This window comes from Euwallacea similis, chromosome 12 (assembly GCF_039881205.1).
Source record: "Euwallacea similis isolate ESF13 chromosome 12, ESF131.1, whole genome shotgun sequence".
Lineage (NCBI taxonomy): Eukaryota > Metazoa > Arthropoda > Insecta > Coleoptera > Curculionidae > Euwallacea > Euwallacea similis.
The window spans coordinates 4,138,592-4,157,873 of NC_089620.1; the positions used below are offsets into that span (position 1 = coordinate 4,138,592).

Consider the following 19,282-nt stretch of genomic DNA (forward strand, 5'->3'; position numbering starts at 1 on the left):
TAACTGAGACAAATTTCCTTGATTGAAACATTTTATTATTAATTCAAAAGCTATGCTTGAACCTTCTATAAAGTGGGAAATAGAAAAATCTTTGTTTTTTTTTAATATTTGTTTATAAGTAACTTTTATTGAATTTTCATCATTGCTATCAATGTAACCCTCAATGTTTTCTACTACATCTTCTCTACTTTGGCTTACATCCAATACATTAGTTAGCTTTTTTAGGTTGAGGTTGGCTGACCTTCCTAAAGAATTATACAAACGTGAAAAAATGAACACCGCTAATAAAGCATATATTACAAGCTCTATCATAGTAACTCAACTCCTTGGCATATAAAGTATCCGAACATTATTAATGAAAATATGTTTTTCATATCAACTTATAATCAGGTTTGCTATTCGTTTGTAAATGAATATATTATATAAGAAAGTATTAAATATCTCAACTTAATTAAAGGAGACGTAAGAAATGCCACAACAAAAAATGAGAATTCACGGTCAATATGTTAAAGATCTATCGTTTGAGAATCCGAATTCGCCATTCCTTTCTTCTAGCAAAGCTCCAGATATTAATGTAATGGTTAATATCAATTCAGCAAAATTAGAAGGGACGAAAAACAAAGAAGAAGTGGATGAAGAAAAATCTTTCCATGAAATTACTTTGCATATAGAAGTCAAAGCAACGGTAAAAGATGAAGGCATAAAAGATGGCGTAGCTTTCATTTGTGAGACGAAATATTGTGGCATTTTTTCAATAGAAAATTTAAAAGAGTTGAGTGAGGAAGAGGTAAGACAAGCTTTGTTTATTGGCGGACCTACTTTTCTTTTCCCTTTTGCAAGAGAAATAATTGCAAGAGTTACAAGTAGTGGTGGATTTCCCCTACTGATGCTAGATCCTATAGATTTTGAAACTATGTATGAGCAGCAAGGTCAACAACAAAAAAGTAACGGTAGTAATTCCAATTTTAACTAATATATTGTAGTATAGCTAAAAAATAGCTGTACTACTTAGTTGGCAAAAGAAGAAATGTCTGAAATACGGAAGAATATGCGTAATAATTTTGAATGTGATCTATATATTCAGTTGTCATCCAAATGTACTTCATCCTTGTCATCCCAGTGCGTGACACTGGGATCCAGGTATAGAAGTGTTTGCAAGTCATACAATTTGCAGGGGATCCTAGGAACATATGTCAAAAACAATGTCTATGATGAAATAGGCTGGATTCCAGTGTCACGCACTGGAATGACATCATTAGTTGATTTTTTACTTAAAAATGGTTACACAGGATGAATAATTCTTTAAACGCAAAAACGACTTTAAACATTGACGGGAAGTCATACAACTATTTTAGCCTAAGTAGTGCTAGTGAATTTTTAGGAATAGATGTGACTAAATTGCCCTGCTCACTTAAGGTGCTGCTTGAAAATTTATTGCGCAATGAAGATGGAGTAAACGTAAAGCTGGATGATATAAGAGTACTAGCAGGCTGCGTTAATAAACACACTAATCACGAAATTAGCTATAAACCAGCAAGGGTGTTGATGCAAGATTTTACAGGGGTTCCTGCTGTTGTTGATTTAGCTTCAATGCGGAGTTATGTCAAGAAAAATGGAGGTGATCCAAGCAGCATAAATCCGTCTGTGCCCGTTGATCTTGTGATCGACCATTCTGTTCAAGTAGATAGTTATGGAAGTGTTTCCGCATTCAGTAAGAATGTTGAGCTAGAAGTAAAAAGAAATTTGGAGAGATATCAATTTTTAAAGTGGGGGGAATCGTCCTTCACAAATTTTAGAGTAGTGCCGCCTGGCACAGGGATTTGCCACCAAGTAAACCTTGAGTATTTAGCGCAAGTTGTGTGTAATGATGATGGAGTCATATATCCTGACACTTTAGTTGGTACTGACAGTCATACTACAATGATTAACGGATTATCAGTCCTTGGTTGGGGTGTTGGAGGCATAGAAGCCGAGTCCGTGATGCTTGGTCAACCAATTAGTATGGTGATTCCAGAAGTAGTTGGATTTAAATTAACTGGCAGACTGCCGGAAGGAGTAACTGCAACTGATTTAGTGCTGACGGTTACCAATATCCTAAGAACAAAAGGCGTTGTTGGTAAGTTTGTAGAATTTTATGGTGATGGTTTAGATTATTTATCTTTGGCAGATAGAGCCACTATAGCAAACATGGCCCCGGAGTATGGCGCAACTTGTGGATTTTTTCCAATTGATCAGAAAACGCTAGATTATTTAAGCTTAACCGGAAGGCCAGAAAAGCTGATTAAGTTAGTTGAGGCTTATGCGAAAGAGCAAGGATTGTGGCGTGGCAATAATGAGTTAGCATTTTTTGACGCACTAGAACTTGATTTATCGAGCGTGGAACCAGTAATGGCTGGTCCCAAAAGACCACAAGATAAAGTTTTTCTTTCACAAGTGGCAGAGTCTTTTTCTAAATCATTTTCAGTTAATGAGTCAAAGGAAAACGATAAACTCCAAGATGGAAGTGTAGTTATTGCAGCAATAACAAGCTGCACTAATACCTCAAATCCAAGTGTGATGATTGCTGCAGGTCTTGTAGCTCGTAATGCAATTAAACTTGGATTAAAATCAAAGCCTTGGGTTAAAACTTCTCTTGCTCCAGGGTCACAAGTTGTAACAGAATATTTAGAAAAGTCTGGATTGCAGGTAGATCTAAATGCTTTGGGTTTTAATCTAGTTGGATATGGTTGCACGACTTGCATTGGGAATTCTGGTCCACTTAATAAAGATATAGAAGATGATATTAAAAATAAAAACCTAACTGTTGCTGCAGTTTTATCTGGCAATCGTAACTTTGAAGGAAGAATTCATCCGTTAGTCAAAGCTAATTACTTGGCATCTCCGCCACTTGTTGTTGCATATGCACTTGCAGGCACTGTGCAAATTGATTTGACAAAAGATTCAATATGCAAAGATAAGAATGGAAATGATGTCTATCTCAAAGATATATGGCCAACAAACAATGAAATCGAAGATTGTGTTAAAAGTGTGGTAACACGTGAGATGTTCATACAAAAGTATAAGGATGTTTTTTCTGGTGATGAACATTGGCAAAAGATAAAGTGTGAAAAAAGTGAAATCTATAATTGGGATGCAAACAGCACTTACATACAAAATCCGCCTTATTTTGATAATTTATCACCTAAAAATAATGAAATCGATATAAAAGGTGCACAAATATTGGCAATGTTTGGCGATAGCATAACCACTGATCACATTTCCCCTGCTGGAAATATTGCCTCAAGTAGTCCTGCAGGTATATATTTAAAAAATCTTGGAATTGAGCCACAGGACTTTAATTCGTATGGGTCTCGTCGTGGTAACCACAATGTAATGATGCGTGGGACTTTTGCTAACATTAGAATAAAAAATGAAATGGTTAGCACCGAAGGTGGATATACAAAATATATTCCTTCTCAAGAAATTATGTCAATTTTCGATGCAGCAATGCGCTACAAGGAAGCTCTCATCATTGTGGCAGGGAAGGAATATGGCACAGGTTCAAGTAGGGATTGGGCAGCAAAGGGTACTTTATTGTTGGGGATTAAAGTTGTAATTGCAGAAAGCTTTGAGCGTATACATAGGTCCAACTTGGTCGGCATGGGTGTTCTTCCACTTATATTCCAAAATGGAATAACCAGAAAGATATTTGATGGTAGCGAGGTAATAAGCGTAAAAGGTGAAATAGTGCCAGGTGGAAATCTAGAATGTATCATCAAGAGAAAGGATAATTCAAAGCAATCAATTCAACTCAAATGCTGTGTACAAACCGCAACTGAGACTAAATACTTGATGTGTGGTGGAGTGTTGAGCTACATACTTGCACAATCCTTTTAAAGTTATTGCAGTAAGATTATAGCAGTATTGGAAGTTTATTGTCTGTAAGTTTTAAGTAAACACGCAATTTCGTGTTGATAATTTTTCAATCGTTGTTTTTTTATTTGACGCTCTTCTCTGCTGCCAGGTTACTGTCTTGATTTTTGCAGAAATGAGTATAAAAAACTAACCAACTATTTATTGGTTAGTTTTTTTGCCTTCAGGCTTATAACTAAAACTACTGTACCACCTAAACAAGCACAAATTGGAATGGTACTAAGAGCATATTGATAAGCATAAAGATCATACAACTTAACCCCATCTTCACTTAAAGTTCCAGACCAAGATAAGTCTAAGATTTTGCCTATCACGGTGTGAAAAAATGAACCGCCTAACATGTTTATGCTGTTTAAAAATGCTGTAACAGTCCCTAAATTTTTCGTCTCTACTAATTCGCTACCTACAGCAAACATTATAACTTGGTAGCAGCACATAATCCCTACAGAGAAAAGGAGACAAGATAGTGCAAGTGCATCGTATGTTTTATTCATTAAGAGTAATATAAAAGCTGGTGCCGTACTGAATCCGCACATTGTAATAACGGCATAGTTGCCCAATTTTTTGCTGAGCCAAGCTAACAATGGTCCACCAAAAAGCATACCGAAAAATATAAATGATATAATACCTGCTGCATCACCTTTGTTTAAGTTATAAGCAGTCGTTAAATATGCAACTCCCCAAACATCAGCAAATCCTTCCAATGAGCCTACCATCAGAAAATTAGAAAGGGCCAAATACCAGATCAGTCGAGAAGTAAGAATAGATTTCAAATTACCCATTTTACATTGCTCGTCTGAAGCCATAACTTTTGTGTTTTGTGGTGAACGCAAAGCAAGGTATGCTGTAAAGCCAATTATTATTGATACTACCCCAAGTGTTAAGGCAACACTTTGCCATTCATGATTTTCTATTAATAAACCTATAGGTTTGCCTCCATAAATTGCACCCATAAGTCCCAAGGTGAATGAAAAACCTATCATCCTTGTATATTGATCTTTAGGAAACCATTCTGAAACTACTTTAGAAACACCTAAAAATCCAGTTGCAGAGCATGCCCCTATCAAAAATCTACTTAATACTGCTAAGTAGAAATTATTTGTATATGTAAACATTAAAGTAGCAATACCACAAAACATAGCAGATATAAAAACAATATATCGTGCACCAAATCTATCTAGTAAAATTGCAACTGGTATTTGCATTCCTGAATAACCATAATAATAAAATGCTGCAAGTATTCCAAGATGGCTAGTATCTATAACAAACTGATCCATGATCTGATGCATCATTAGTCCAGGCCAAAGACGTAAGATAAACTGATATGCAAAAAAGATAATGGAAAAAACCACATAAAAAATGGCAAATATTTATGTTTGAGAGTAGACATAAGAACCTCATTTATATTTAAAATTTTGACAGCAAAAAATGATTATGAAGATATATATCGGCTTTAGCCGACAAGAATGAGGGGAGTAGTGATAAGATTGGAGTGCTTGTAATACATCAAACTTTAAATTATAAATATAATTCTTATTTTATGCTAATAAGCTTTGCCATAAAGTCAACAACTTTATTTCTGTAATATCACATTTATGGAAATTTTTCTCAAAAAGGTAGAGATTTTAAGAAAAATTAAAGGAAGGGAGCGTTACTAATTTCTCACAAAACTGCACTTGCGGCTCCCATTTAGGCTTTTTCATCCTAGCTCTTTTGTAAATAACAATTTGCTCTGTGCAAAGTTATGATATAATTTCACCATACATATGGTGTCAGAGTATTTTTTGGAGATAATTATATATGATAAGCTCTATACAAGAACCTAATGAACTCAGAAAACGTTTACAAGGGTTTTATCGTACTGATGAAAAGAGTTATATACGTTATCTTGTAGAAAAAGCAGAGCTTTCAGCTGATTCAAAAAGTAGAATTTATAATATTGCAAAACAAGTTATTGAAAAAATCAAACACAATAAATTAAGTATTGTAGATTCCTTTATGCAGCAATACTCGCTTTCCAATGATGAAGGAACAGCATTGATGTGCCTTGCTGAATCGCTACTTAGAATACCAGATGATTATACAATAGACGAGCTAATCAAAGATAAAATTGCCAATCAAGAATGGAGTAAATATTTAGGATATTCTTCTTCATTGTTCGTCAATGCTTCCACGTGGAGTTTAATGATAGGTAGCAGTATATTGAGAGATAATGAAGGCGATTCGAAGTTCTATTACGCAATTTCTAAGTTACTTAAGAATTTAGGAGAACCGATCATTCGCAAAGCAGTAAAACAAGCAATGTCTATGCTTGGTAATCATTTTGTTGTTGGAGAAACCATAGAAGAAGCTTTAAGGTACGCAAAACTAGATGACAATAGTAAGTTTTTATACTCTTTTGATATGCTTGGCGAAGCTGCTCACACAACTGAGGATGCAGAAGAGTATTTTAATTCATACATGCACTCAATAAAAGCTATAGGTGAATCCACTGAAATAAATGATTGTTTTAAATCCCATGGAATTTCAATCAAACTTTCTGCTTTACACCCACGTTATGAATTTAGTCAATTTGGCCGAATTGCTGGTGAGATATTCACTCAGGTTTTAGAGCTCTGCCGCGAGGCAAAAAAATACAACATTTCACTATGCATAGACGCAGAAGAAACAGAAAGGCTTGAAATTTCCTTAATCTTGTTTGAACAATTACGGCTTGATGAATCACTTTCTGAGTGGGAAGGGCTCGGCTTGGCTGTACAAGCATATCAAAAACGTGCTTTGTCTGTTCTTGACTTTGTAGAGGATGTTGCTATTCGATCAAATCATAAAATTATGGTCAGACTTGTAAAAGGTGCATATTGGGATTCAGAAATCAAGCGTACGCAAGAATTGGGATTAAATGATTACTCAGTATTTACAAGAAAAAGCTATACTGACGTATCTTACCTCGTGTGCGCACAGAAACTTTTGAGTAAACCAAACAGCTTTTACCCATGCTTTGGAACTCATAACATCTATACTTTTGCTTCTATCATGGAACTTGCTGATAAAAACCACCCTGGATTTGAATTTCAACGCTTACATGGAATGGCAAAAGACTTATATGATTATGCAATGTCAGAGCTTGCAACAAATGTTAGCTGTCGTGTCTACGCACCCGTTGGGGAACATAGTGACTTGTTGCCTTATCTTATAAGACGCCTTCTTGAAAATGGAGCTAATAGTTCGTTTGTTAATCAAATAAGTGATCCTAACGTTAAAATCGATGAGTTAATTTCAGATCCACTGGAAAAAGCTATAAATTTTAATTATGAACCTCATCCAGGCATTCCATTACCACAAGATATTTTGGGACCAGAAAGAAAAAATTCTTTGGGAACGGATATTAGTGATTCTGTGATAGTCTCACAATTTGCAGATGATATAAAGGATTTTAGTGAAAAAAAGTGGCAAGTTGGACCAATAATTGATGGAAAGGCACTATTTGATAGTGCTGAATTTATCGAAGTAGTGAATCCTGCACATTTGGAAAATATAATTGGAGAAGTGTCAAGTGCAACAAGCGATCAAACTTTAAACGCTCTTGAAATAGCACATAGTGCTTTTACTAAGTGGCAGAATGTTTCAGCAGTAGAGCGCGCTAAATACCTCGAAAAAGCTGCAGATTTGCTTGAGGAAAGGATGAAGGAGTTAATTTACATTCTGATTGTGGAAGCAGGAAAAATTTTATCCGATGCAATAGCAGAAGTAAGGGAAGCAGTTGACTTTCTGCGTTATTATGCAATGATAGCAAAGAATGAACTGAGCGACTGGAAAAAATTGCCAGGTCCAACAGGTGAAGATAACTTCATCTTTTTTGAGGGCAGGGGAGTTTTCTTATGCATATCACCATGGAATTTTCCACTTGCTATTTTTCTTGGGCAGGTTTCAGCTGCACTTGCAGCAGGTAACACGGTGCTTGCAAAACCGGCAGAGCAAACGCCGATTATTGCCTATGAAGCTGTTAAGATACTACACGAAGCTGGGATACCAAAAAATGTGTTACACCTCATTCCTGGGGATGGTGGATATTTAGGCAAAATATTAGTTCCAGACAATAGAATTGCCGGAGTAGCTTTTACTGGCTCAACACAAACTGCTCAAATAATCAATAAAATGCTTGCAAATAGGGATGGTCCTATCGTACCACTTATTGCTGAAACAGGAGGGCTCAATGCTATGATAGTTGATAGCTCTGCTCTTTTAGAGCAAGTGGCTATGGATGTTGTACTTTCTGCGTTTCACAGCGCCGGCCAACGCTGTTCTGCACTTAGAGTGCTGTTTATTCAAGAGGACATAGCAGAGAAGCAGATAAAAATGATATGCGGTGCAGCGCAAGAACTCAAGATTGGTGACCCAATACAACTTAGTACTGATATTGGTCCAATAATTGACAAAGCATCTATCGATATGCTAACTCAACATACGCAAAAAATGTCAGAGGACGGAGATTCAAATCTGTTATTTAAAGTACCCATGGATACAAATTCTCATAATGGTTATTTCTTTCCTCCATATATTTATGAGATACAAAAAATTTCGCAATTAAAGCAAGAAGTATTTGGTCCTATTTTACATATCATACGTTTTAACAAGTCACAATTAAATGAAGTTATAAGTGATATAAATAGTACTGGATATGGACTTACGTTTTCTTTGCAGAGTCGTATACAAAGTCAAATTGACACTATAAGTAAAAAAATATCAGTTGGAAATGTCTACATCAACCGTAACCAGATAGGTGCAGCAGTGGGGATACAACCATTTGGTGGTAGAGGACTATCTGGCACTGGGCCAAAAGCTGGTGGTCCTCATTATTTACAGCGTTTTTCTACAGAAAAAGTTGTAAGTGTTAACACTACAGCATTTGGTGGTAACACTACACTTATGTGTTTGGATTAATTTGCAGGCCCTAATTTTTCTTACCCCTAAACTAGACGTTCGTGCAGTTATGTACACAGCGCTAAAATCCGAAAAGGACCAGCTCATGCACTGAAATAAATCGTATCCGTTCAGCCAATGACGTCAACTTAAGAACTTTCATTAGCAAACTCTCCTAAAGACATGATGGCGTTTAGGCTTATCTACTTTATTGCGGCTGTCCCGGTCGGATTTTAACTTTAGCGCGTATACTTAAAAAGGGCTTGAAAGTTTTTTGGCGCAATAAGTACCTGATAGAGTTTCTGCCTCATTACACCAAATAAAACTGAAAAATTTAAACGATACTCAGTAATTTGATCTGGGCCCTTGTGCATCACACATATGAAGCGATAATATATTGCACATGACCAAGTTTGCCCAAAATTCTTGTAACACAGCCTCTCCAGAAAAATTCTCTAACTCTGCTCCTACTTTGAGTCGTTTATAGCACTCCTCTATGTGCCACCTTAACACATAAGCTTTGCTCCAAAGTCTCGGTCAAAAACTCTGTTTCTCAGTTGGCTAATGTCAGCACTATAACTCTTACTTTCTGTCCTTTCATTTTATTTTTTAGCTTTTCATTTTCTAATATAAAATCAAAATCTAATTCGCCAGCGTTCCCATAGCTTACTATAATTTCTTTTTTGCAAGCGAAAAATAAAATCTACTTCCAAATCATAATGCTGCTGAATGAATTTTACTGAAGACGATCATAGATAAATAATTTGATTTAATAAACGCATTTGAGTGATAACTTCGGGTAATTGCTCTGCCGCCAACGTTTGTTCACCTATATTCCAAGCTGCAAGACGAGCACTACAAATCAGCGAAGTACACAAATCAACAAACAAATTGCCAATGGTGCCTGTTGTTCTATTTGGTTCAAACTCGGATACAATTTCCCCAGAGCTGGGTAATCTCATACCAGAACCATCTGCTGCAATAAGTCTATAGCCTCTCCAACTCAGGTTCATCCTGATAGGCTGTTTGGATGCTTAAATTCTTGAAAGCCTGTATGGCAAATCTTATACCTTGCTTTAGAAAAAGCTTGCTTTGAGGGTACATGTCAATGGCTCCATAAGTTCACATTCTATTCCCAAACTTTTTTTAACTAACTTTAAAATCATAGAAAATACTGTCGAAAAAGCTTGTTCGTGTAAAACTCAACACAATGGATTTTCTGAAAAGTTTTCGAGTATATTGCATTTTTAATTTGTAGAATAAGGTTTTTTCCTTTTTGCATGTTTCACCTAAAAAAGACACATTTTAAACTTTTTTGTTGCAATAAAATAGAAACAAAAGTGCTGTCCCTTGCACTCTTTGGATAATTTAATGATGAAAAATTTAGAGAGAAATTTTATACACTATCGCTGATATTTTTCCTTAAGTTGACGCCATTGTGTGAACGGATACATGACAAATCTGTCGTTTATCAAATCGTCGGTAAGCCTAAAGCTATAGCCATTAAGCACGATAAAGAAAATCATTCATAATCGCTATAGCAACTAGTGTAGACACTTGACGTTCCTTGTGATTTGATAAATAGAGGTTTTTATTTGACTTCACAACAAGGGCTTCTGAATGACTTTGAAAGTGAACATTACCATGCTTATCTTCAATAGCCTCTATTACCCCCTCACTGGAAAATGCTGCAACTTTATATCCAAGTGACTCCAATTTTCTTCTATTTTCTGGTGTATTACTTACTGCTCCTGAATGAGCATCTGGAAAATATGTTGAAAACCAACCATTTTCATCAGGTATTAGGAATTTGGCTACTACTTCTGCTAAACGACTATTTGGAACAATCTTTATCTGTTGTAAAGGCACATCTTCCTGCTTTGGATTAAGCGCTGACATTAAATGGGTCTTTTGCTGTCTTTCATAACCCGCTACTTCAATTCCTTTTGCACGCATAATGTCTTGTAACCCACCACATATGCCAAGTAAATGAATTGCAGGATTGTCATCTACTATTTTTACAATTGCTTTAGTAGCAAGATCGTTGTAAAAATCAGCAATGCGAGTTTTTGGCTGATGAAGATCATTTAGAATAAATATTCTATTTATCTTTTGCTCTTTAATGAATCGTGCAACTTCAATTTTTATTCGGTCTAGTGCTAGCGCCAACACTTCATCTTGTTTTGCAAAGATAAGCGACTTTTCTTGGATTCCTGTTAGGTTAATTATTTTATTGTAATCAATGAGTACGGTTTTAACTCCAAAATTATTGAATATCTCATAAATTTGAGATACCTCACGCCCAAATGCTCCTTCCTTTTTCAATAAACCAACAACTATGTCATTATTTACTGTATTTTCTGCCATCAAGACAGTTGACGCTGGTTCTTCTTTTCTGGTTACATGTTGAGATGCCGGTTTTTCACTAACGCCAGCATAAGTAATATTGCTTAATAATAGAACTATAATTAATAGGATATTAAATATTCTGCTATAATATTTATACATATAGTTTACCCTCTCAACACTTATATCAATATCATAACATATTATAGAACGTTTTACAATAAAAAGGTAAATTTAGTAAGAAAGGAAAGTGGCCTGAGCAGGAATCGAACCAGCGACACAAGGATTTTCAGTCCTTTGCTCTACCAACTGAGCTATCAGGCCAACTGTATACTTTTATTTTTAGATAAAAAATGTTATTATGTCTATCAAAAGTTTTTAAAGTAGTTTATATAAAAATAAAGGATGAACATTAATAACAGAACAGGAATCTACCCTGGCACATTTGACCCTATAACTTTTGGGCATCTTGATATAATCAAAAGAGCGTGTAAACTAGTCGATAAATTAATAATAGGAGTTGCAGAAAACATTAATAAGCATATCGCCTTTGACACAAAGCTACGCACAAGCATGGCTGAAAATGAAATCAAAGGGCTAGGAATTGATGCAGATGTTATATCTTTTAATGGGTTGCTAGTGAAGTTTGCCAAAGAGCAGAATGCTTCTGTTATTATTAGGGGATTAAGAGCAGTATCGGATTTTGATTACGAGTTTCAAATGAGTTGGGTAAATTATAAACTTCTTCCTGAAATCGAAACCATATTTCTTCCCGCTTCTGAAGATACTCAATTTATCTCATCAAGTTTTGTAAAGGAAATAGCAAGATTAGGAGAAGATGTTAGCAAATTTGTATCAAAAGGCGTTCAAAACGAATTGATTAACCTGAATAGGATAAAAAATGGAGAATAGTGCTTGTTGTTTTTTATTTCTGAATGGGTATATTCAATATATAAAATGTTATAAGCTAAAGGAGCAGCATGTCAAAAGTGAGGGTTAATAATAGAAAAGTTTGTTGTCATGGTGATGAAAATGATGAGGGTTCCGGCCATCCATTAATATATTTAGATATGGAAGAAGAAGAGGAAATAGCCTGCCCTTATTGTGAAAAGACGTTTGTCCATGACTGTACTGTAGAAGCGGTTGGGGAGCTGACTAGGGATGAACTCTAATGGCACTTTATTTCTTTTGCAAACTTAGCTTATGTAAATAGCAATAAGAGGGGCAGTAAAGATGAAGCTGTCCATGCGGTCGAGCACTCCCCCATGGCCAGGTATCATATTTCCACTATCTTTAACACCGTAAGCTCTTTTAACAAGCGACTCAGTGAAATCGCCAAGTTGCGCTAGAATAGCAATTGCAAGGCCAATGATTGGAGAATAAAAAATTGAAAATAGACCAAAAAATATTGATCCAAAAATTGTGCACACTACTCCAGCTAAAATCGCACCAAGAAGTCCTGTCCAAGTTTTTCCAGGGCTAAGAATTGGGCAAATTTTAGCTCCACCAAAATTCTTACCAAATAGGTAGGCAGTAACGTCAATTCCCCAAATGGTTAAAACGAACCATACTAATGCGTATTTTCCCTGTGGTAGATTATATAAATATATTAATGAGGCGCTTGGTAGTGCAATCAATAATAATGCAAAAACGTATAAAATTTTATTTCCCTGAGTTAGGTTATACCATTCAAAAGAAGATAAAACTGCTATCGAAAAAATCAATAGGTAAAACGATAAATCACTGAAATATGTAGCAAAAGAAAATATGAATAATATTACTATTGAAGACAACATTCTAACTATAAAATTATTATCTACCATATTTCTTCTCTCTTTTTGTATAATCTTCTAATGCTTTGCTCAAATCTTGACAAGAAAAATCAGGCCACAAAGTATCACAAAAATACAATTCAGCATAAGCTGCTTGCCATAATAAAAAGTTGCTTAACCTTTTTTCGCCGCCAGTGCGAATTAATAAATCCAATTTTGGCAGATCTTTAGTATACAGAAATTTTTCAAATTCCTCTTCTGATACATAAGCAATATTTTCTTTTATAATATTGCTTATAGCTTGTGTAATTTCTTGCTTTGCTCCGTAACTGACTGCCACAGTGAGTAATAAACCATCGTTCTTATGTGTCATTTCTTCTGCTTTTTTAATTTGATCCAATATTTTACTGGATAACAGACTTAAATTGCCAATAAAATTCAACTTAATGTTACAGTTGCAAATGAAATTGACTTTATCTTCATTAGTTAAGACAGAGTAAAATAAATCAAATAGACAGTCAGTTTCGTTTTTAGGTCTAAGCCAATTCTCCATAGAGAATGCATACAAAGTTAAGTAGGGTATGGTTAGGTCCGTACAATACTTGGCAATATCGTATGCAACTTCACTGCCCTTTTTATAACCATCAATTTTTACCTTTCCTTGATTGTTCGCCCATCTACCATTACCATCCATAATAATTGCTAAATGTTTCGGTAAAGATTCTTGATTCAACATTTAAATTTAACCTAATTTTGACTTGAGTGAAATTTTTTGGATTTCAATGGACACCTGGAAGGTGTCAGCTACTTGCATGACAGGAAGAGAGTTACTATAGTGACACCAATAGTTGATACTTGAATGCAAAATTGGTGTCATCCCAGTGCTCCGACACTGGGATCCAGGAAATTTGATTTCAAACAAGTGCATCAGATAGTTGTATAGTAAAGATTGGATTCCAGTGTCAAACACTGGAATGACATCATTTGCTATGTAAGCTTTCTCCATATCATTTAGTGATTCAGTATATCCTTTTCTTTGATGGACAATTCACCATCAATCTTTTTTATGTTATCATCAGTAATATTTTGTATTTCCTTTTTAGTGCCATGAAAATCATCTTCTGAGATTTCTTTATTTTCCTTCATTTTTTCTATTTCTTCTATAATATCTCTACGTATATTTCTAATGGCAATCCGTGCATTTTCAGCAAACTGATGCAACAATTTCACTAATTTTTCACGGGTTTCTTGTGTTAAGTCTGGAAGAGCTATACGTATGGTATTACCCTCAACAACAGGATTTAAATTCAAGTTGGCATTTAATATAGCATTTTTTACTTCACCTATAACACCGATATCCCAAACTTTAATTGATAGAGTTTTGTTATCTATAACTGAAACGCCTGCAACCTGATTTAACTTTTGATGTCCACCATAGATATTTACAACTATACCATCAAGCAACGATGCGCTAGCTCTACCAGTGCGTACACCTTTAATATCATCATGAAAGGACTGAATAGTTTTTAGCATCCTGTCCTTTGTTTTAGTTTTTATTTCATTTAACATAAATTACCTAATGTTTACAATCTGAAACTATAGTATAAGTACCTTGACCCTTAATAATATTGACTATTTTTTCTCCCTTCAAAGAAAAAACTATAATGGGAATAGAATTCTCACGAGCAAGTGAAATTGCTGATGCATCCATAACTTTTAAATCACGAGTCAACAAATCCGTGTAAGAAAGCTTATCATACATTACAGCATCCTCATTTTTTTTCGGATCAGCGGAGTATACACCACTTACTTGCGTACCCTTTAGAATAACATCACAATTCATTTCAACAGCACGTAAAGCCGCAGCTGTATCTGTAGTAAAAAATGGGTTGCCTGTGCCTGCTGCAAAAATTACCACTCTACCTTTTTCTAAATGACGAATAGCTTTCCTTCTTATGTAAGGCTCACATACAGTGGCCATGGGTATTGCAGATAATACCCTCGAAGCTACTAAATTTTTTTCTAAAAAGTTTTGTAAAATTAAAGCATTGATTATAGTTGCAAGCATTCCAATATAATCACTGCTTGCTCTTTCACAACCACTTAAAGACGCAGATGTGCCACGAAAGATATTACCACCACCAACAACAATACATACCTGAACTCCAAGATTACAAACTTCAACTATGCCTTTAGATAACTCACCTATAGTCTCCATATCGTGACCAAATTGCTTTGATCCCATCAAAGCCTCACCAGAGATTTTAAATAACACTCTGGAATATTTTATTTCGCTTTTTTCATTTGTTGAGGGAAACATTTTTTACCATTTAGTTTGCACCACCCAAAACAAGTAACTTGTAATTAGAGAGTTTAACAGCACTCAACTCGCTTGATTTTATAAAATCAGAAATCTTCATCTTATCATCCTTTATAAATTTTTGCTCCAGTAAAACAACTTCTTCATAGTACTTAGCCATTCGTCCATCTACTATTTTTTTTGCTACTTCTTCAGGTTTATTTAAGCTCCTCACTTGCTCTTCAATTATAGAACGTTCATTTTTCAACTTCATTTGATCTAAATCATCTATAGACAAAGCTTCAGGCTTCATAGCAACTACGTGCATAGCTATTTGTTTTCCAATTTTTTGTAGCTTCGCCTTATCACCAGATGATTGCAATGCAATTAAAGCACCAATCTTACCTAAGCCACACACATCACCATGTACGTAGCCAGCAATAACTCCATCCTTAGCTTCTAAGTAACAAAGCTTGCTTAACTCTAGCTTCTCACCAAGAACTGATGTACCATTCATAATAGCTTCCTGCACTGTGCCAATGCTTTCATACTTGGCATTTTTTAACTCATCAACGCTAGTACAGCGTTCTTGATGAGCAATTGATGCTAAATTTGAAACTAACTCTATAAATTTCTCATTCCTTGCAACAAAATCTGTTTCGCAATTGAGTTCAACCAATGCACCATAATTTTCAGTCAAACACATAGCAACGAGCCCATCTGAAGCTATTCTATCAGATTTTTTGTCAGCTTTAGCAAGACCTATTGTACGTAACTTATCAACGGCTTTCTTGATGTCACCATCACATTCTTCCAATGCTTTTTTACAGTCACTTAAGCCAAGCCCTGTTCTATCACGTAATTCTCTTATATCATCTGGATTCATCTTCATTTGTTACTACCTCCCTTTCTTCTTCTTTGTAAACTTTACTACGTCTCCTTTTAGTTTGCACAATACCATCTTCTTTTTCTTGAATAAACTCATCACCCCTTATATCATCAATCTTAACTCCAGATTTTGCTAGACTAGACTCTATTCCAGCTAATATAGAGTCGGTAGCTAATTTACAATAGAGTTCTATTGATTTTCTTGAGTCATCATTTCCAGGTATTAGATAAGTAATACCATCTGGATCAGAATTAGTATCAAGTATTGCAACTATTGGAATTCCTAACTTCTTAGCCTCCTTAACCGCTATATGCTCTTTATTAGTATCAATGATGAATAAGATATCAGGAATTGCTCCCATTTCTCTAATACCGCCAAGCGCCTTATCAAGCTTTTGCTTTTTCTTTTCAATGTTTCCCAATTCTTTCTTTGTTAAAATGCTATCCTCGTCATTTAATATTTTCTCATATTGCATCAAGGTTTTTATCGAAGAAGAAACAGTGCCCCAATTAGTAAGCATACCACCAAGCCAACGATGATTCACGTAATATTGACCACAACGAATCGCTTCACTTGCAATAATATCAAAAGCTTGAAACTTTGTACCAACAAATAGAATGCGACCACCTTGAAATGCAACGTCATATAAAGCCTTCATGGCCACCTGTAGCAATGGTAGTGTTTTTCGCAAATCAATTATATGTATACGATTTTCTTGATGCACTCCATATATGTATGGAGCCATTTTTGCGTTCCAGCGACTAATTTTGTGACCAAAATGTACACCAGATTCAGCTAAATCACGCACAGTGACTTTAGGCAAATTTGTCATATATCATTCCTCCAAATAGTTTATCTTCCATGGCATAACCCTAATGGGACTACTTGTACAAGCCATGTGTGAAATTAAATTATTTACATAGTAATAGAAAAGACAGCAAAGCGCAAACAAAAAATATTGACAAAGGGCAACATGTTTATTAGCTTTAAAGTTGAAGCCCGAAAACGCTAAAAAGAAATTAGGGGGGTGTAGCTCAGTTGGTTAGAGCGCATGCCTGTCACGCATGAGGTCGTGAGTTCAAGTCTCATCACTCCCGCCATATTAGTTTTAGCATAACTTAGAATTCGCAACCGGTATTGAGAAATGCTTTCACCAAACTTAACATGGTATGGTATTGCAATTAATACTTAAATAGGTTTATTTTTATCGTTAATAATTAGGATTAAATATGTTCATTTCTGAAGTTTTTGCAGCAGATGCAACTAGCAATACATTGAATATCAATGCATCTTTTACTAGTTTTATTCCATTGATTTTAATACTTGTGGTATTTTATTTTCTCATTATTCGCCCACAACAAAAAAAACTAAAAGAACATAGAAGGATGATAGATCAAATAAAACGTGGTGATACAGTCATTACTTCTGGTGGAATAATAGGTGAAGTTAATAAAGTTGATGAAGTAAATGCACAATTTATAATAGAAATAGCACCAAAAGTTGAGATAAAAGTCCTAAGGTCCGCTATATCTGAAGTTTTAAACAAAGAAGCTCAGAAAGTAGCAGCTAAACCAATTAAAAAGGTAAAATCGAAAGAGTGATAAAAAGAATATAAATCAACCAGTAATTAAAGAGAAAAGGCAAAAATGCTTAACATATTTAGAAAAAAGTTTGTTTGGTGATCTATTTGTGTGCGGAATATTTGGTGTAGTAAGTAGCGGTGATTCAGTAATACCAACTTTACTAACTGGGTTGCAAAAATTGGAATATAGGGGATATGACTCTTCAGGTATAGCAATCATAAATAATGAAGGCGAGATAGAAGTCAAAAAATCAGAAGGTAAAGTCAAAAGGTTATGTGAAGTTGTTGATGACAGCAAGATGTCTCACAGTACAGTTGGTATAGCACATACTCGCTGGGCTACACATGGAGTCCCAGGCCTTAAAAATGCTCACCCCATTCGTACAAATAATGTTGTTGTTGCTCATAACGGCATAATTGAGAATTACAATCTGCTAAAAAAGGGTCTAGAAGAAAGGGGCATGTCATTCCATACTGACACTGACACAGAGATCATACCAAACATGCTAACCTTATATCTTGATGAAGGATTGTCGCCAATTGATTCTCTATTTAAGTGTTTAAACAACTTACATGGCTCATTTGCCTTGGTCTTATTATTTGCAGAATATCCAGACGCCTTATTTGTTGCGAAGAGAAATTTGCCTTTAGCAATAGGCTATAACTGTAACACAGTGTTTGCTGCATCTGACTCTAATGCTTTAAGTGCATTTGTGGAAAAAATATCGCATTTGGAAGATGATGACATTGCAGTGATAAAATCTAGTGGAGTTAGTATATACAACAATGGTACACAAGTTAAACGCAGTATAGAAAATAGTAGTCCAAGTGATTTTCTAATTAGCAAAAATGATTACCCTAGCTTCATGTTAAAAGAGATTTTTGAGCAACCGCGTGCATTAAACAAAACAATAAATCAATTTTACAAGCAATATGAGGTAATATTTGCTAACAAAAAATTGTTTTCTGAGCTGAGTTACATTACTATAGTTGGATGCGGGTCATCTTATTTTGCTGGACTAATAGCAAAGTATTGGCTGGAAAGTATTGCTCAAGTTCGAGTATATCTAGAAATCTCATCAGAATTTAGGTATAGCAACGTCAAGCTGGAAGAAGACAGTATTGGGTTATTCATCTCTCAATCTGGTGAAACTGCAGATACCATAGAAGCGCTGCGTTATGCAAAATCACAGAAGCAAACAATCATTAGTATAACTAATACATTTAGCAGCAGCATTGAAAAGATCTCAGATATTGTGTTACATACTCTTGCTGGGCCAGAAATTGGTGTTGCTTCAACAAAAACCTTTTCTGCGCAACTTGCAACTTTAGCATGCTTTGCCGTGGAGCTTGGAAAAATAAAAGGTATACTGGGTGGAGAGAGAATAAAACAGCTAAGCAGTGCTATCAATTCTATTCCCGAGTATGTTGAGCACGTTTTGAATGTGATGAAAATACAACATATATCGGGCAGTATATTAGAACACAATAACGTTATTTTAATCGGCAGAGGAAGTTCATACGGAGTTGCAATGGAAGGCGCATTGAAAATAAAAGAGCTT

At 35.2% G+C, this 19,282-nt stretch overlaps 2 protein-coding genes and 2 non-coding genes across 4 annotated transcripts; 2 read left to right on the forward strand and 2 right to left on the reverse strand.

Moving 5' to 3' along the window:
* Positions 1-469: 469 nt before the first annotated feature.
* LOC136412405 (aconitate hydratase A-like) lies at positions 470-8,500 on the forward strand. Its single transcript, XM_066395462.1, has 4 exons — positions 470-787; positions 1,085-1,140; positions 1,290-3,861; positions 8,393-8,500. Exons 1-4 carry the CDS (start codon positions 470-472, stop codon positions 8,498-8,500), a joined length of 3,054 nt encoding a protein of 1,017 aa, XP_066251559.1.
* A 2,929-nt stretch (positions 8,501-11,429) lies between these two features.
* On the reverse strand, positions 11,430-11,502 carry TRNAF-GAA (transfer RNA phenylalanine (anticodon GAA)). The gene has a single exon. It is a non-coding gene; the product is annotated as a tRNA-Phe (tRNA).
* Positions 11,503-12,990: 1,488 nt separating this feature from the next.
* Positions 12,991-13,644, reverse strand: LOC136412406 (isoprenyl transferase-like). Its single transcript, XM_066395463.1, has one exon. It carries the CDS (start codon positions 13,642-13,644, stop codon positions 12,991-12,993), a length of 654 nt encoding a protein of 217 aa, XP_066251560.1.
* Positions 13,645-17,161: 3,517 nt separating this feature from the next.
* Positions 17,162-17,235, forward strand: TRNAD-GUC (transfer RNA aspartic acid (anticodon GUC)). The gene has a single exon. It is a non-coding gene; the product is annotated as a tRNA-Asp (tRNA).
* Positions 17,236-19,282: the final 2,047 nt, after the last annotated feature.

Coding starts and splice junctions, on each gene's coding strand:
- LOC136412405 (XM_066395462.1), top strand. CDS start 470: ATGCCACAACAAAAAATGAGAATTCACGGTCAATATGTTAAAGATCTA. Junction 1,141..1,289: donor TGCGTGACACTGGGATCCAG/GTATAGAAGTGT, acceptor ATGGTTACACAG/GATGAATAATTCTTTAAACG. Junction 3,862..8,392: donor GAGTGTTGAGCTACATACTT/GCACAATCCTTT, acceptor AAAAAATGTCAG/AGGACGGAGATTCAAATCTG.
- LOC136412406 (XM_066395463.1), bottom strand. CDS start 13,644: ATGGATGGTAATGGTAGATGGGCGAACAATCAAGGAAAGGTAAAAATT.